This window comes from Haemorhous mexicanus, chromosome 26, assembly GCF_027477595.1.
Source record: "Haemorhous mexicanus isolate bHaeMex1 chromosome 26, bHaeMex1.pri, whole genome shotgun sequence".
Classification (NCBI taxonomy): domain Eukaryota; kingdom Metazoa; phylum Chordata; class Aves; order Passeriformes; family Fringillidae; genus Haemorhous; species Haemorhous mexicanus.
The window spans coordinates 1,353,751-1,372,692 of record NC_082366.1 but is presented as its reverse complement, the minus strand read 5'-3'; the positions used below and the strand labels follow the sequence as shown (position 1 = coordinate 1,372,692).

The following is an 18,942-nucleotide window of genomic DNA, read 5'->3' as shown; positions in this document are numbered from 1 at the left end:
TTTATTTTTAGTATTTGGGGTTTATTTATAGGGCTGGGGGTTGGGGTCTTTCCCTGAGCATCACTTACAGAGAGCAAATCAGCTGTGGGGGTTAATAAGAAATGCTTACAAAGATCTCCTCACCAACAGGTGAACTCCAGCTACAGCACATCTGCCTGATGGGGGAAACACCAGTGGTTTTCCAGCACTTGGTTTTGTTCAGGGTCTTGTAAAGCCATGAAGATGTGCATCCAGCTTGGTTTGCATGACAGGAATTGCAAGCGTACAACATTTGCCTCCCCTACAACAGCAGCCACACAGACATTTCAAACAGGAATCTGACCAGATGGTTCTCCTAAAGTCCTCCAAAATCCCTACCTATCTCTGCTGCAGGTGGAGGTTAAAAGAAAAAGTCACTGAGTCCTCTGCACGCTGACAGGTGGAAGCCAGGGGCCGGGGATTTCACACTCAGACCTTCCCAAGTGACTGCAGCACTCCTGCACAAGGCATTTTTAACAACCCACTCTTAATTAAAAGACCAAAATTAGATCAGTGGAACAGCCCTTCTCGTGCTGCTATTTCAAAGGATCCCTATCGTTCATTGGCTGAAAATCACAGTGTTTTACTCATTGCAGTGAAATTCGAGCTGTTCCCTGACCCCGCTGCTGCGTCTGGAGCAGGAGCTCGGTCCCCTACCACCGTTCCCAGGTGCTAGTGGGACTTGGCTTTGGTGGCCTTGCCCGTCCTGCCCTTCTTGCAGCAGAACCTGCGGCAGCAGCACAGGCAGCACTTGAAGGAGATGAAGAGGGAGAGGAGGGTGACGGCCGCCAGGAAGGCGATGACGTCCAGCGAGTGGTACTGCACCCAGTTGAGGTCATGGGCGGCGGGGCGCAGGTGAGGGGCCCCCTTGTGCCTCATCACAAACTCCACCCAGTGCACAGCCAGGTCCAGAGGGTGGATGGGTCTGTCCAGGTGCAGGTCAGAGAGGCGCTGGATGTTCTCCTTGTACCTGCCGAGAGAACGTGGAACCCTTTGAACCCCTCAGGGAAATCCCTGGAAGGATACACCAGAGTGTCTATGCTGAAAGAGTGCCTTGCAACACTGATCCACCCCATATGTCCCAAATCCTCCTGGTTTCTCCTTTCCCTGTTCCCTCACTGGTTGTGGTAGCCCTGGTGGCCAGCCCTGTCTTACCTGTAGGCCAATGTCCTCAGACCACTAGCCACTGACCCCACACTTAACCTTGTGCAGAGGACATGGACAGGTCTTCTGTCCCTGACTTCCCCTTCATCGTTGTCCCAGATTGGAGGCAATGTGTGTTCTATTTGCCATCTCCTAGAGGTGTGGCAGCTGTCTGATGTCCACTGGGCAGTTTTCTTTATCTCTTCCACACCCTCTCCTCCCTCTGGGCAGACACCTGCTGATAACAGGCCATGGAATGTCCCTGCATGGCTGATAAGAACGACAGCATCCCATTGGGAGATGGGAGCCCAGAGGGAGGAGCCAGGCATTCCTACCTGGATAGAATCTGAGATCCTGGGACAGCAAGACAGCTTCTCCACTGGATTTCCCAGAGGAACAGCAGCTGCCCCTTCTTCCACTGGATTGTCAGAGGAAGAATACATCCTTTTCTACAGGATCCCTGCTCCAGCAGAACCACCCCTGACACTCCAGGACGGCTGAGCCACAATTCCAATGGCACTGCTGCCAGCACCCTGACCCACAGGGTGTCAGGCTGTGTTCTGACTGTCAGTGTTGGTTTAGTTTACTGCATTGTTTATTTTATCTTTTTTTTTTCCTTCCCTAGTAAAGAACTGTTATTTCCTGCTCCCATATTTTTTGCCTGAGAGCCCCTTATTATAAAATTTATAACAACTGGGAGGGAGCGGGAATACATTTTCCATTTCAGGGCAGGCTCCTGCCTTCCTTAGCAGACTCCTGTCTTTCCAAACCCAGACAATCGTGCAGAAATAAACCTTGCTGGAACTGACCATACAAAGGCCCTTCTGCCTCTCTTGGCTGAGCTAGCCGTGGTGAGTGTGGATTTGGTGCCTTGCCTGAATGCTTTGGGATTCAGGCAAGGCACCAAATCCGATTTGGTGTGGGCTGTGTGGATTTGGTGCCTTGCCTGAATGCTTACCTAAATGCCAAGGGGCTTTTCCACAAGAGATGCTTATTGGGAGATAGGTAGCAGCACCCACCATCTAAACCCCACGCTGGTACAAGAGAAGGTGTTGCTCAAACATGGAGTTGATGCCTTAGGATTTAGGCTTTTGTGTTTTTTAAATCCTGTACTGCTTTAGGGTGGAACTCAACAACTCCATAGCCTGTCAGCTGCTGTTCTCCCATTTTATTCAGGCACAACAATTCCTCTGGGCCTGAAATTCAGGGACACCCTACAGCCTCAGGCCCTGAAAAATGTAAACAGCAGTGAACTGGAGGCGGGGCAAACTGGGGAGTTGTGACTTCATGGCCTGAAGCTGTAATTGGGCTATTAACCCCTGATTTGTGAATGGACCAAACTTACAATTGTCTGAAAAACTCATGACCATCTTCTGTCTTGGGTGCAGCCTCTGGGAGGCTTCTGACTGCCCAAGCTGTGCCCATTGAAGGCCTTTAATAAATACCCACTTTATTCTCTTAACCTTGTCTAGCTTCTGTTCTAGGCAGCCACTCCAAGGCATCAGTTTTCTGGCACTCCAGATGGGACAAGAAAAGCTTCTGGAAAACCCTTGGACCAGAGAAAAATCCAACTTTTTAAAAATACCCACTAAATTCTCTTAATCTTTTCTAGCCTCTGTTCTAGGTAGCCACTCCAAGGCATCAGTATCACAGGGGTGGGGTGGGTTGGAAGGACCTTGAAACTCATCCCTCATGGGCAGGGACACCTTCCACCAGGCCAGGTTGTTTCAATCCCCATCCAGGACACTTCCAGGGATGGGGCAGTGGCAGCTCTTGTGCTACTGAGCCCCTTGAGAAGGATAATGGCAAAGTTAGAGGCCCAGGAGGTGCTGGTTAGAGGCCCGGGAAGTGACAAAAAAAAAAAAAAAAAAAAGAAAGAAAGAGGGAAAGCTTAGTTTAAGCTCAGCAAAATCTCTGGGGTGAAGGTCTCTGCCTGAAAGGGGAGACTGGGGGTGGAAAAGCTGGCCAGCTTTTCCAACTGTTTTTGTCAGTAGTAGTGTTATTGCTATTATTGCCATCAAAATTGGGTAGGAAACCTCGAACGGGAGCAGGGAAGAGCTCTCATGTCTGAAAGAAATCTCTGTGCTGCCTTTAAGCCCCTAGGGTGTGCTGACTGCAGCCCTGTGATGTTCCCTGGGCTTCCTCAGTGCATCCCTGCAGGTTCCTCCTTCTCTCTGCTGGGATTGTCCAGCCTTGCTGAGCCAGGCAAGGCTCTCTGTGCTCACAGAATTGCTCATGAGCACTGAGGGGGAGAAAAAAAATGCCTGACAAAACTCACCTGTAAGATAAATGAGTGATAAATATGTTTGATATTTAACCCCACTGACCTGTGTCACCACAGGTTTGGGGACATAAGCTGTTTGCCACCTGTGTCAAAGCCCTCTCTGTCACTGCCTTGGCTTTAAGAAGATGACATATTTTTTTGGCAACTTGACTTCTTCCATTGCATTCCCAGCCCATCTCCCCTGCTCCCTGCAGCCTCTCCTCTCAGTCACTACTTGTCCCCTGAAAAGGACAGCCTGGAGTTAACCCAGGGCGAGCATCAGCTTCTCCACGGAAGCAGCTGCTATCAGATCCAAACTTTTGATCCAAGAAGCCATTTAGGAAGAGAAAAACCCCGTTAAGCTGGAAGTGAACATGCTGGGGCTGCACATTAGGAAGGGGGAAGGCTGTGCCTCTGGTACTGACTTTTTGTCGTTGATCACTGCTTTCAGGGCGTTGGAGATGTCACTGGAAGTCATCTCCAGGATGTTGAGGGTCAGCCCTGCTCCCCGGGACTCCACTCGCTTGGCATTGTCCATCTGGTCCCCAAAGAGAGGCATCAGCACCATGGGCACTGCATTGCAGATTCCCTCATAAACTCCGTGGGAGCCTCCGTGGGTGATGAAGGCACGAGTCTTGGGGTGGGCTGTGGAGGGAAAAACAGGCTTGTGTCAGCTCCTGGAATTCCTGACTCCCAGCAACACGTCCCTGGGGAAAGAACATGCCCCAGAAAGAGCCGTGGTTGGGATAAATCAAGGATTTGGGGCTGCTGTGAGCATCATCCCTCATGGCCAGACTTAGGGATGGGAACTTTGCAGACCTCTGTCTTGGTTTTGGGTAGTCCTCTAACTTTAGGATTAAACCAGAACCAGGAGAGGTTAGAAAAGATGTTACCACCAATTAGTTTTTCACCATCTCTTCCATGGTAGTGAAGGTCTTTCAAAATTGAACCTGTTCCTTTACCAGCAAATCCTGGCAACAATTCCACCACTTTAAAAGCCCAAAGACCTGTCTGGAAGTGCTCCCTTGAGGACCATGAAGCTTCTTTTCAGGCCAGAAGACAGGACAAAAGCACAGCTGGCTGTTGAGACTGCTTAGTCAGACATAAAGGCTCTCATCTTTGACTATGGAGTGTTGGAAAGCCTTTTCAAACAGAGTTGTTTCATAATTCAGTGATTCCCAGCCAAGTTCCTGAAGGACAAGCTCTGGCTCCACCAGCAAAGGAAGGTTTGACCCTCAGTGCTGGGTCAGGGGATGGTAACTCACACCTGACCCCCAGATGATGTCCCTGGGGCCTCACCACAGCAGCCTGGTGTCAGCCCAGGGTGTCAGACCTACCCAGGAGGTCATTCTGAGGCAGCCACTTGAGGAGCTTCACGTTCTTGGGCAGGTTGGGGGGTGCCTTGCCTGTGTAGCGCCAGAAGACCTGGCAAGGGAAGCAAAGCCCACATCAGATCCCAGCAGGAGAAGGGAGGGAGGAGCTGAGAGCAGCGTGGAGCTGCTGTGCTGGAAGGGGAAGAGGGGACTGGTACCGTCTGAGGGACTGTTCCCAAGGCCTCCGCGATTTCCATGGCTTTCTTCATGGGAATCTCGGACACCATGGAGCCCAGCGAGAAGACAACGATGCCGTGTTCTCCAGAGGCATTCACCATGGCTTCGAATTCCTGCCAAAGGAAAGCAAGCCTTTAGTCAAAGCCCTTTCTCTTGTCAGAGGCTGGAATTGCTGCCACCTTCCCGCAAAACTCTCTGGAAAGGCAACAGAACAAGCAGTGAGCACGACAAAATTGTGACCAGGAAAAGGAGTTGTTGTTATTGGCAGCTCTGCATCCAAAGCAGCACGGCCAGCAGGTCCAGGGATGGGATTCTCCCCCTCTCGTGAGACCACATCTGGATCCCGCATCCAGCTCCAGGGTCATCAGCATGAGAAGGACATGGGACTGTTGGAGCAATCCAGAGGAGAACCATGGAGTTGACAAGGAGTTAGGAGCACCTTCCTTATGGGGACAGGCTGGGACATCCTGTTCAGCCTGAAGCAGAGAAGATTTTTGTGTGGAGACCTCAGAGCCTTTCCTTCTGAAGAAGCCCAGAAGGAAGCTGGAGAAGGACTTTTCATGAAGAACTGGAGTGATGGGACGGGGAGTAATGGGTTCAAACCAAAAGAGGAAAAATTTGTGTTAACTATCAGGAAGAAATTCTTCTCTCTGAGGGTGGGGAGGTCTCCCAGACCTCTGGCACAGGGTGCCCAGAGCAGCTGTGGCTGCCTCTGGATCCCTGGCAGTGTCCAAGGGGAGGATGGATGGGGTTTGGAGCCACCTGGGCTAGTGGGAGGTGTCCCTGACATGGCAGGGGATTGGACTGGATGGGCTTCAACATCCCTTCCACCCCAATCTGTCCTATGATCCTAAAGAAAATGAGTCTTTGGGAAGTAAAAATGGGCACATTTAACCCAAGCCTGGATTCAGAGCTGATGTTCTTCTTTCCAGGCCATGCTGCTACAAGAGAAAATTAAAATCCTGGCAGAGGGTTCTGACAGCAGGCATCTCAAATTTCTAATATCTGGATTTATTGTATCTGCTTTGGGTGTGATAACACTGAACTGATGCCAGTTTTGTCTCTCTTTTGTTTGAGTGATTTAAATAATAGAAGGAGATCTAGCACTGGAATCCAGAAACAAAAAGATTCCAATGAAGCAGAAAAAAACAGCCCAAGGCTGGAGCAAAAATTCTTTGAAATAGAAAAATGTTTGGTTGAGCCAAGGAAGGAAAGGCAAAACTGGAGGAAATTGTTGCAGGCATCAGAGTTAAATAAGGGGAAAACAATTAACTAAATGTTTCTGTAAGTCTGGCAATTGCCATGTTATCTCTGGGATCTGAGGGGATAACCAGAGAACCATGGAATGCTTTGGGTTGGAAGGGACTTTAGAAGTTGTCTCATTCCACCTCCCTGCCACGGGCAGGGACAGCAGAGACTGACTCTGTCAGTTTATGCTCTTTTTCATATTTTTGTGGCTGTCTCAAGGCGTATTTAATCCTATTTATATTCTGTGGGACACCAGTTTTACTTTGTTTTTTAGATGTTTTTGAGTTCCAAGGTCTGACTTTCTGCTCAGAAGTTCTCTTACTGTGAGGAATCTATTTGCTGCCCTGCTTTGGGGATATGCAGGTTATTTTAGTACTGGTTTCAATCAGCACCTGCTCACACTTTTATAAAGTATCTGCAGTGGAGACTCATGCAAAAAATAAGATAATTAGGAGGATTTCTTAATGGAAAGTGGGAGATATCCCATACTGAGAATTTTTGGCACAGTTGAAGCAAAATACAAGTTACAGTGCAGAGTATTTTACACAAAAGTGGCAGATGTGCTACTTCACTGGTGGTGAGGATTTAATTCCAGCCTGCCTGAACTGTCTGAAGTTCATGGAACTTCCTCAGTTGGAAGGGACCCACAAGAATCAAAGTCCAACCCCTGGCCCTGCACAGACACCCCAACAATCCCATCCTGTGGGTCCCTGAGAGCGTTGTCCAAACCCTTCTGGAGCTCTGGCAGCCTGGGGCTCTGCCCAGTCCCTGGGGAGCCTGAGCAGTGCTCAGCACCCTCTGGAGGAAAAACCTGTTCATAAAATCCAACCTAAACATCCCCAACACAGCTCCAGCCACTCCTTCGGGTGCTGTCCCTGGCACAGAGAGCACAGAGAGCAGAGATTGGAGCTGTCCTTCCACTGCCCCTCTTAAGGAAGGTGGAGAAAGGAAAAAGGAAAAGGAAAAGGAAATAGACAGGAAAATTGGAAAAGAAAAAGCCTTTTTTTTTTTTTGGTGCAAGTTTGACTGGCAATGCCGAGGTGCCCCACAAAGTAACATTTCCCTCATTGTTGAAGGGATGCAGCGGGGCAAAATGCACTCCCAGCCACTTCCACCCGGCATCCTTTATTCCAGCCTGGGAGCTCCGTCTCCTGGAGAGAGCTCACAGCGCACCCACAGCTAAACTCAGGGAAAAACCGGGAACTAACCTGGGATAATTTGTTTTCCCGAGTGCAGCCTATGCCTCCGACCAGGACCATGTTGGGCATGAGGGGCCTGGGGTACTCAAAGACAAAGTCGTATTTCATGAGCCAAACAGCGGCGTGGCTGAACAGCTCGGGCACGGTCGCCTCCCGCTGCAGGAACTCCCGGATCAAGGGATCATAGGGGGAATAAAGCACAGAGCAGGCCAGAGAGTTGCCCAGGGTGGCCAGGAGGTTGCCCAGGCGCTGCCAGAAGGACATGTGGTCCGTGGAGCGCGTGAAGAACCGCGGGACGTAGGAAGGAGGGCTGGGACACATCGTGGCCTGGAACTCCACGCTGCACGGCAGCCCCCGCAGGAAGTACACGGAGGGCAGGGACAGATGTTCTGCCAGTATCTGCCCACATGGGAAGAAGGGATCCATAAGGATGGCATCAAATTTGCTTCCTTCAAGGTATTGGATCAGCTCTTTGTTGGACAGGAGACGCTTGCAGGAATCCAAAAACATGCTTGTAAAATTGGCAATTTTGGATAGCTTTTCCAAGAAGGGATGAGGTGTGAAACTCCTGTGGCCCATCTCTTTAAACTCTGCCTCCAAAAACTCCTTGGTGTAGGACACAGGGTAGGTTTTCAAGGTGTAAATTGGGGATGAATGGATCCACACATTTATCTCTGGCGCAACCACCACGATTTCGTGTCCCTTGTCCCTGAGCTTCTCTACGACTGGGAGTGTGCTGAGCCAGTGGCTGCCATCGATGGGCATGACCAAGAGCTTCCCACCTTCACCAGAAGTCCACAGCAGCAGGAAAAACACAGCCCAAGAGGCCAGAGAAAGAAATCCTGGCTTTGGAGAAACCATTTCCCTGGTGCTGCTAGCGAAAAAACGGCGGTGAAACTGCGGCCGGGGACAAGGAATGAATCACAGGGTGCTTCGCACTTGAATTTTAACTAAGGAGGGTTTTTAATTTTTAACAGGCAGAAATTGGGGTAATTTTTAACTGTGGGTAAATATTGGGTTTATCATCTGTTCACAGGGAAGGCTTTCAGTGAGTGGCAGCCAAGAGGTGAAGCTGAATGTTTGGACTGACACCAGGAGGGAGGAGTGACCAACAGCCTGTGGTGCTGAGAGGCTGAATGAGAGCCATGAATGGGCTGACCAGCAATCACTACATCATTAACATCCAGTTAATGATCAACCCCCTGCCTTGAGTCCACTGCACTGATTGGACATGAAACTCAGCACGAATCTGACCTTTGGATTGCTTTGTGCCCCAGAGTGTAACCAAGAAGCTAAGATTGACAGAGGTTTGATACAGTGGGTTGTAAAGGTTTATCTCCAGATTTGTTGCTCTATCACAGCAGTTATCAAAGTGAAAGCCCTGAATTAACAGTAGTAAATGTGTTGTAAGCAGAGCAATAACTCTGGCTGTCATAACATCACAGTGTCTGAAAGCAGAATAATCTGGGGATATCTGTACTTTTTGCACAGCATGAGGGGAATCTGAAGAAGGGACAGTAGTTACAATCCTGAAGGCTTCCTTTCCCAACCACCCTCTTATTTGTATCTTGCACTGCTGCTCCCACACATCCAGAAGCAGCAGAGCTCCCTCTGCTGTCTTTGCATACCCCGGTTTTGGGCTGTTGGCACACATGGAATATCCCCAGTTAGAATTTCCTGACCCACAAGGATCATTGATCCAACCCCTGGCCCTGTACAGACACCCCAACAATCTCACACTGTCCATCCCTGAGAGCACTGTCGAAACCCTCCTGGAGCTCTGGCAGCCTTGGGGCCATGCCCATTCCCTGGGGACCCTGGGCAGTGCCCAGCACCCTCTGGGGGAAGAACCTTTTCCTAAAACCCAGCCTGACTCCCTCTTCTGATGTTCTGTGCTTCGCCCAGCTTCATGTTCAGTGGCACAGCAAAAGTGCCTGGGTACATCCACAGAGTTAATTCTATATTCCCAATTTTTGTTCAATCAAGCCTCCTACAATTAACTGGCATTCCATATTCCTTAGGAATATTAGATCCTCTGACCTAGAATTATTTTGCCATTTGCGTGGATATAGAGCGTGCCATGAGTGATGGTGACAACTTGGCCTAAGCTCTCCTGGAGAAAAACCCTTCAGCAAGCCTTGTGATCATCTCAAAGCCCAAGATTCCCACTCCCATGCCATCCTGGGATTTGATCACACCCTGCCTCAAGCACACAAATATCACTACATGAAACACTTAGAAAAAGAGCATCTTGAACAAGCACCCTCAGGGTAAGCAACAACAAACCTTCGAGAGTGGCTTCTTCTGCAGACAGTTGATGCCTCCAATATAGACCATATTGGGCATGATGGGGCGCGGATACTCAAAAACAAAGTCGTATCTCATCAGCCAAACTGATGCTTGGCTGAACAGCTCCTGTATTGTTACATCCCTCTGCAGGAACTCGGAGGCCAAGCGCTCAAATTTTAAATAAAACAGGTGGCAAAGCAAAGGCTCTGAGAACCCAATCAGGAAGTTCTTCACGCGCTCTGGGAACGCCATGTGGTCGGAAAGAGATGATAAAGTCTTGGGCACGTAGGATACAGGGCTGGGAGACTGCGTGGCTTTGTAGTCTAAGGTGCAAGGAAGGCCACGCATGAAGTACACAGAGGGGAGGGAGAGATACTCAGCCAGAATTGGCCCACAGGGCAGCACAGGGTCCATCATGATGGCATCGAATTTGCTGTCCTGGAGGGACTTCATGAGTTCTTTGTCAGATAAGAGATGCCGACAAGCAGAAGTGAACATGTTGGTCAGCTCTGTGATGTTGAGGAAAAATGAGTATGGTACAGTCTGAAAGCTCATTTCTCCCAGCTTCTGGTAGTATTGGTCCACAAACTCCTGGGTATAAGGCACTGGATACGTTTTGACGGTGAAGGACTGGGAGCTTTTCAAGAGCAAGGCAGCATCAGGAACCACGGCCACGATTTCATGCCCCTTTTCCCAGAGTTTCTCCAGGACCATCCGCATGCTCAGCCAATGACTTCCATCCTGAGGCACCACCAAGAGCTTCCCACCATCTGCCAGACTCCAGAAAGCAAGGAAAAGCACAAGCCCAGCATGTACCTGGTGCCTCCACTTAACTGTCATGGGGCAGGCAAAGAAACTAGCTGCTCCTCCTTATGTTGTTCAACAGCATATGAAGAAAAATCTCCTTGTACCTCATTTATATTGTGCTGGACTTCAATGTTCTATCTCTACAAAATGTTTATTGACACAAGTCATTGGAGTTCAAAGACCATATTGCTGATAAAAGCCTTGATTAAAGTCCTATCAAGGCACCTATGCTGTGCTATTCATTTAGGTTATCTCAGATTATTCAGAATAATCAGTAGAAAAAGCAGTTGTTCATGGAGGGGTTTTGCTGTGTCAGGGTTATCTCAAGGGACTCACTGTGCACTCAAATGTCCCAGGCCAGATTCAAGTCAGTAATCAAATTTATGGCCACTCCACAGAGCTTGCATCACAAGAACTGTGTTGCACTGTTGACAAGCAAGACCTAACCCTCCAATCTTTGCTCAGGAAGGTGGCTGGAGTTCAGAGAATGTCCTCCATGGCAAGCAGGAGCTGGCACGTGGAGCAGCAGAGTCACCAAAGTTTGGGTAACACATTAACCAACCACCTTTCACCTTTTTAGCAAAGCAGTGATAGAGCAGAAAGCACAGCTTGTGCTCAAGAGGGGCCATCAGAGTTCACAGGTGAATAGCTCGAGGCTAAACATCTTTTCGAAAAGCAATGATGCAGCAGACTATGAGGCTCTTGCTCAAGAGGGGCCACGGGAGTTCGGGGTGAGAGGCTACGGGACAAATAGGTTTGAAAGTTCTTAATAACCATCCCTTTCCCAAATTTCAGAAGGCTTGGCTGTGGTACGTGGTATGTGGAAGTCCATACTTGTGGACAGAAGGGCTCGGCAAAGCAGATCTCTCCTGCCATTATGGCATATTCCACATGGGCAGGAAAAGCTGGATGCCAAAAGTTTGCAAATTTACAAGAGCAACACAAGAAATGGCAATAGTATCTGGACAAGAACTGGCTGGAGAAGACAGATCCTTTTAGACCCCCCAACCAAGCATTCCTGAACAGAGGGAACTCTGAGCAGTTTCTCCAGGCCTGGAAGGGTTCTCTTGGAGCAGGTAGGAATGATGGGACATCTGATCCACGAAATGGCTACCTTTGCCGAAGGCACCTGAGTGTGATAAATACACTCCAAGGCTAGTCCTAAGTGTTACCCAAAGATTAAGACTAAGTGTGTCCTAAAATGTTGATTTGGAGAGGAGGTCCTCCATGTGGCCTATTAAAGAAAAGGGGTTCTTAAAAGCCAGCAAGAAGGACTGTAATGTTTATGGAAAATGCATTAAATAGGAAGGAATTTCAGACATCAGTGGGGAGGTTTAGATTGGATATTTGGAAAAATTTCTTCATGGAAAGGGTTGTCAAGCACTGGAAGGGGCTGTCCAGGGCAGTGGTGAAATTACCATCCCTGGAAACGTTCAAAAAATGTGAGGATGGGGCACTTCAGGCCACAGTTTATTGGGAGACCTGGCAGTGCTGGATTAATGGCTGGACTCTGAGTTTAGAGGGCTTTTCCAACTTTAACAGGTCCATGATTTTATGCAGTCCCACTCTGCAGCTGGTGAAGCAGAACTGTGGCTCTAGCTCACAGTGGGGTAGCATTGAAAGACCAAAAACTACAGGAGGCAGAGGCAAGCGATTCTCACCTGCCAGGACTGTGTTTCTTCATTTCTGTGGTAAAAAGATCTCAAATAACGAGGTGATGCAGCATTCAACAAGCCTTAAGGTGGCAGTACATACTCAGGTAGTGAACTCAGAGTTGCAGAAACACTCTTACCCTGCATAAAGGCCTCTCAACTCCTCATGTTTGGTACCTAATCACTCCCATCTAGTTAAGTTCTGCTAACATTTCAGCCAAACTTGTATCATCTGTGAGACACTAAAACAAAACCCTATAAAACAACACTTAAGAGGTAAGAAAACCCCCTCAACCCAAACCCTTGAGGCCAAGCTCAGAAAAGTTTGAAAAAAAACAAACCAAGAAGTTCACAAAAGTTCAGCAAAAGTTCATAGAAGTTGTGACACTGGATTTTGAGCAGCACATGAACACCCTCCACGTGTTTTCGAGTGCAGAGACTGAAGTCCACAAGTCCAGCCCATTCCAAAGATGAGATAGCAGGAGAAAGTCAAGCAAAAGTATAGAACTGAGTGCCAAGGTTGTAAGCTGGAAACAGTACAGCAAATATCTGAGCAAAGGGAATCCATGATTATCTCTCCTGTAAGCCTACAAATCCTGGCAGGCAGCCTGTACCTCTTATTAGCCCCCTAAATCCCTTTTAAATTCAGAGGGTTTGTCTATGAAAAAGAAAATCTGCACCTCCTGAGAGGCTGATTTGGGGTTTTTTGGGCCATGGTGTGGAAAAATACTCCCCTTTGTTAAGCTTGTTGCATTTCAGTGTTAGTCATATGACAAATATTGGGAGAAACTATCAGTTCTCCTTGTGCCTTTAGCTATGATTTTCCAGATTTTACAGACCTCTGCCACAATTCTTTTCATAGGTTTAGTTGTGCACTTAATTCCCTCTCTGCTTTTCTAGCCTGAGTGCCAAGTTTGAATCGTCTTAAAAATCCTCCATTTATAATGTGTGAGATTGGGCTTTTTCTGAAATACCACTTATCTCAGCATTTTGTAAAGCAAATATCTGAAAAACCTAACAGGAGTAGTTATTATTAAAAATAGAATCCATGAGGATACTCTGCAAACCACAGAATCTATTTGAAAGCACATTAAAAAAATGGCTGATATGAATTCATTTTAGAAGAATAAAGTAACTTATACTTTGTTTTTCGATGCTGAATATAAATTTAAATAAGGAGCATCACTGGCCTGGGATATATGAGCTGGAAAAATAGGCCTATAAAAGCCTCATGAAGGTCACCAAAGGCAGATGCAAAAGTTCTGCCTCTGGAATGGGATAATTTCAAGCCACAGGACAGGTGCACTACAGCTTGAATGCAGGAGATGACAAAAAGTTAAAGAAAATGATGAGATTAACAAGGACAGGAGGCAACAATCCCTGCAACATGGAAAATTCAAGCTGGATACAGGAATCAACTGGATATAATAAGGTGTGTTCTCTAGAGGAGATAATCAAACTTGGACAAGGGAGAGAAAGGAAAAACCTGACCTGGACATATTCTGAGAGGAAGTTCTCAGAGAGGCCATTAATGTCCTTCCAGGTGACAATGTTTTCTGAGTTTATGACAAGAAAAAGTATAGAAAATCCTTCTTTAAGGAAAAGAAAAAAAAAAAAGAAAAAAAAATAGGGAAAAAAAAAAAAGAAAAAAAAGAAAGAATAGTTGAGGAAATCAGCCAGAGGATAAACGGAGTGCTCCTCAAATCAAAATATGCCTTGCACCACATGAACAGCCTACTCCAAAGCTGGCTTGGAGCAGGGGGAATTCCATATACAACACTTTCTCCACCTTTCTACACTGATAATCCTTCACACAAACCAGAACCAGCACCTCCCTGCAAAGCACCAGCAGTTTGAAATCCTCCTTTGTAATGAAAGCTGAGTTTCAGCTTCCCAGAGATTTCTAAAGCCTGCAAGAACAAGAAGAGAAAGCAGAGCATGACCCACCTGATTTAGTTTCTTGTAAGCACAATTTACTCCACTAATCAAAACCATGTTGGGCATCAAGGGTTTTGGGAAGTGCAAGACAAAGTCCAGCTTCATGAGCCAAATGGAAGCCTGGCGCAGGAGATCTGGCACGGTCACCTCCTGCTTGAGGAACTCTGAAGCCAGTTCTGCATAAGGTTGGAAGACAACATCGCAGAGGAAGAAATTGGGGAGGTCATAGAGCATGTTCTTCACCCGCTGGAGAAAGGTCATGTGGTCTGTAAGGTCTGTAAATACTCTGGGGACATAGGAAGGGGGATTGGGGCACTGGGTGGCCTGATACTCCAAACCACATGGAATTTGCTGCAGGAAATACACGGAAGGCAGGGAAAGATACTCGGCCAGTATTGCCCCACAGGGGAGGACAGGGTCTGTGAGGACGGCATCAAACTTGCTCTCCTCAAGGTACCTGATGAGCTCCTTGTTGTGGATTAAGTGTGTGCAGGTGGCCAGGAACAGAGCAGAGGTCTTCTTTGCCTGTTGGTACTGTCTAATAACTCTTTCCAGAAAAGGTCCTCCTTTAAATAAATCCATTACTGATCCTTTGAAAACTGTATCCAGCTCTTCCTGAGTGAAGGAGACCGGATACATTTTCATCACAAAGGTCTTTGATGGTTTGATGTGCAAGGAGACCTCCGGTGCCACCACGACCACCTCGTGTCCCTTCCGCTGGAGCATGTCCAGCAACTCCCGCATGCTCAGCCAGTGGCTCCCGTCCACTGGCACCACCAGGAGCTTCCCAGCAGCAGCCAGACCCAGCAGGGACAGGAGCAGAAGAACAGCTGGTGGAGCAGCACTGAGCCCCGGGGCCATTCCTGCAGGGATCAGCCAAGTGCCAACAAGGAAGGAAAGCCACGGCAGCACAGGGGATCTGGTGCTCGCTCCGCGCTTCTAAGCAATCTCTGCTACAGCCCAATTCTGTATCCCTGCTTTATGTGCTCTGTGGTAAATGTGTAATCACTGGTGTGATGAAAGGCTGCATAACCAGCAGCAAATAAATTCAGGCAGCTGATAAATGTGGGGGATGCACCAGATAAGCCGCGTGTTTTTATTAAAAAAATCATGGCAGCTCTGTCACCTTTGAGCACCACCTGCCCAACCAACACAGCCCCTTCAGAGTCCTGGAATTTTCTGCTACACTGCAAACAGCCATCACCAGGCCAAACTTTTTCTAAATCTGCCTGCAAACAGAGGGGCTGCTTCTCAACTGCAGAACGCCCAGCAAGCCAACTTCTGCCAGACTCCAGCTTTGGAAATACCCGAGTGAAGAAGCACAAAAATTTCACTGGCAAAGAAAGATGTGGACAGGCAAAAAGGACAGAAACCTGAGGTGCATTTCTCAGTAAACACCAGACCCAACTACAACAATTTGCTAATTAGAGATTGCACCTGACTGCAAGTCTTTGACAGCCCCACAGACACATTCATCATTCACTAAGAGAGCACCAAGTTACACAAAGTCACACAAAATGGCTCTGAATACGTGAAATCAAAACAGCAAAGGCAGAGCACACTTTAGAGGTGAGAGGGTACAGGACTGATGCCTACAAATGGAAAGAGAGGAAAAGAAAAATTCAGGAGCAGTCATGCAACCACATATCATGGGAAGTCAATTCCCATCCTCAACTCATGATTAAAGGCTCCTGAACACAGAAATCCATCAGAGCACCACTTAAAAACAGTGTGTGACCCACCTGAGGCAGCTCCTTGTGAGCACAGTTTGCTCCTCCAATGGGAATCATGTTGGGCATCAAGGGTCTGGGGTAGTCTAGCACAAATTCCACCCTCAGGAGCCAAACAGAGCCCTTACGTAAGAGATCCTGCACAGTCACCTCGCGCTGCAGAAATTCTGAAGCCAGTTTTGAGTAGGGTTCAAAGGCAAAATCACAGAGGAAAAGGTTTTGGGTGTCAAAGAGAAGATTCTTCACCCGCTGGAAAAAGGTCATTTGGTCTGTCAGGTCTGAAAATATCCTTGGCACGTAGGAAGGAGGATTGGGACACTGAGTGGCTTCAGAATCAAACCCACACGGGATTGATCGTAAGAAATAGACAGAAGGCAGTGAAAGGTGCTCTGCCAGGATCACCCCACAAGGTATTACAGGGTCTGTAAGGATGGCATCAAACTTGCTCTCCTCAAGGTACCTGATGAGCTCCTTGTTTTGCAAGAGCTGTTCACAGCTGGAGACGATATAATCAGAGATTATTTTCATATTTTCCACTACTTTAAAATATCTTTCCAGAAAAGATCCATCTTCAAATATGATATGAAACATTGTTTTGACTGCATTGTCCATATCTTCCTGTGTGAAAGAGACTGGGTACTTTTTCACCACAAAGTTCTCTGATGTTTTGACGTTCAAGGAGACTTCAGGTACCACCACGACCACCTCGTGTCCCTTCTGCCTCAGCATGTCCAGGCCCTCCCGTATGCTGAACCAGGGGCTCCCATCCACCGATGTCACCAGGAGCTTCCCAGCAGCAGCCAGACCCAGCAGGGACAGGAGCAGGAGCACAGCTGGTGGAGAAGGCCCCCAGAGGTGCAGTGCCATTCCTGCAGGGATGTGGTGAGTGCTTCCAGGAAAGGAAATCCCCAACAGCACCAGAGCCCTCAGCAGCAGCACAGCAGCTCTGGTGCTTGCTCTGCACTTTAAAGCAACCTGTGCCACAGCCCAAATTTGTATCCTTGCTTTATCTCCTCTGTGGCAATTGTGTAATCATGGGCATGATAAAAGGCTTCATAACTGGCAGCAAAGTTCAGGCAGCTGATAAATGTGGGGGATGCACCAGATAAGCCTCATGTTTTATAACAAAACCTTTGGCACTTTTGTCACAGTTCAACGCCACCTACCAAGCCAACACCGCCCCTTGAGACATCTGAAATTTGCTGTTGCGCCTCACACAGCCATGATCAGCAAGGCAAAATTTTCCTAGGACTGCCTGCAAACAGAGGGGCTGTTTCTCAACCTGAGACCCCCCAGCCTCCCAAGCTCCTCCTGTTTCCAGCTTTGGACATACCCGGGTGAAGAAGCACAAAACTTTCACTGGCAAAGAAAGACGTGGAGAGGCAACAAGGACAGAAAACTGAGATGCATTTCTCAGCAAACACCAGACCCAACTACAACAATTTGCTACTTAGGGATTGCATCTGAATGCAAGGCTTTGACAGGCCAACCGACTAGTTCTTCACTCACTAAGAGAGTACCAGGTTACACAAAGGTACCAATAATTAGAGATTGTAGGGACACTTAAAACTGGACAAGAGAGAGGAAAGAACATCCTGACCTCACTGGACATGCCTTGACAGGAGGTTCTCAGAGAGACCTCCAATGTCCTTCCAGGAGACAATGTCTGATGTTCCTATGACAATTCAGAGCATTGAACATCCTTCATTAAAGGAATGAAAGGAGACAGAATTGCAGATGAAATTGACCAGATTGGACCAGAGGATAAATGAACACATCCTCAGTTAAAAGCTTGTCTTGCGTCACACCAACAGCCTTGATGGAAGAGGCTCTGAGGAACCCACTCCTATGAAAAGCTGCCTTGGAGCAGAGGCACAGCACCAATGGGGATTCTACCAGAGCTAATTCCATATACAACACTTTCTCCACCTTCCTACACTGATAATCCTTCACACAAACCAGAACCAGCACCTCCCTGCAAAGCACCAGCAGTTTGAAATCCTCCTTTGTAATGAAAGCTGAGTTTCAGCTTCCCAGAGATTTCTAAAGCCTGCAAGAACAAGAAGAGAAAGCAGAGCATGACCCACCTGATTTAGTTTCTTGTAAGCACAATTTACTCCACTAATCAAAACCATGTTGGGCATCAAGGGTTTTGGGAAGTGCAAGACAAAGTCCAGCTTCATGAGCCAAATGGAAGCCTGGCGCAGGAGATCTGGCACGGTCACCTCCCGCTTGAGGAACTTCGAAGCCAGTTCTGCATAAGGTTGGAAGACAACATCGCAGAGGAAGAAATTGGGGAGGTCATAGAGCATGTTCTTCACCCGCTGGAGAAAGGTCATGTGGTCTGTAAGGTCTGTAAATACTCTGGGGACATAGGAAGGGGGATTGGGGCACTGGGTGGCCTGATACTCCAAACCACATGGAATTTGCTGCAGGAAATACACGGAAGGCAGGGAAAGATACTCGGCCAGTATTGCCCCACAGGGGAGGACAGGGTCTGTGAGGACGGCATCAAACTTGCTCTCCTCAAGGTACCTGATGAGCTCCTTGTTGTGGATTAAGTGTGTGCAGGTGGCCAGGAACAGAGCAGAGGTCTTCTTTGCCTGTTGGTACTGTCTAATAACTCTTTCCAGAAAAGGTCCTCCTTTAAATAAATCCATTACTGATCCTTTGAAAACTGTATCCAGCTCTTCCTGAGTGAAGGAGACCGGATACATTTTCATCACAAAGGTCTTTGATGGTTTGATGTGCAAGGAGACCTCCGGTGCCACCACGACCACCTCGTGTCCCTTCCGCTGGAGCATGTCCAGCAACTCCCGCATGCTCAGCCAGTGGCTCCTGTCCACTGGCACCACCAGGAGCTTCCCAGCAGCAGCCAGACCCAGCAGGGACAGGAGCAGAAGAACAGCTGGTGGAGCAGCACTGAGCCCCGGGGCCATTCCTGCAGGGATCAGCCAAGTGCCAACAAGGAAGGAAACCCACAGCTGCACAGGAGCTCCGGCGCTCGCTCCACGCTTCTAAGCAATCTCTGCTACAGCCCAATTCTGTATCCCTGCTTTATGTGCTCTGTGGTAAATGTGTAATCACTGCTGTGATGAAAGGCTG

General features: G+C 48.1%; 2 protein-coding genes across 7 annotated transcripts in view; both read right to left on the bottom strand.

Annotated features, from left to right (window-relative positions):
* LOC132338549 (UDP-glucuronosyltransferase 1A1-like) overlaps window positions 1–18,942 on the bottom strand; it is a 28,135-nt gene continuing 9,193 nt past the window's right edge. Inside the window, exons 1-6 of one of the 6 annotated variants that reach the window (XM_059868255.1) lie at window positions 14,208–14,990; window positions 9,708–9,801; window positions 4,956–5,087; window positions 4,762–4,849; window positions 3,850–4,069; window positions 1–988 (exon numbers count right to left, since the gene is read on the bottom strand). In XM_059868255.1, the coding sequence (XP_059724238.1) occupies window positions 691–988; window positions 3,850–4,069; window positions 4,762–4,849; window positions 4,956–5,087; window positions 9,708–9,801; window positions 14,208–14,968 (1,593 nt within the window). In that variant the 5' untranslated portion in view covers window positions 14,969–14,990 and the 3' untranslated portion in view covers window positions 1–690. Of the gene's footprint in view, window positions 989–3,849; window positions 4,070–4,761; window positions 4,850–4,955; window positions 5,088–7,430; window positions 8,298–9,707; window positions 10,302–14,116; window positions 14,991–18,942 lie in introns of those variants that run through there. The other 5 variants (XM_059868254.1, XM_059868256.1, XM_059868252.1 and 2 more) reach the window with 5 other exon arrangements.
* Window positions 17,787–18,845, bottom strand: LOC132338494 (UDP-glucuronosyltransferase 1A1-like). The gene has a single exon (XM_059868144.1). It carries the CDS (start codon window positions 18,774–18,776, stop codon window positions 17,787–17,789), a length of 990 nt encoding a protein of 329 aa, XP_059724127.1. The 5' UTR covers window positions 18,777–18,845.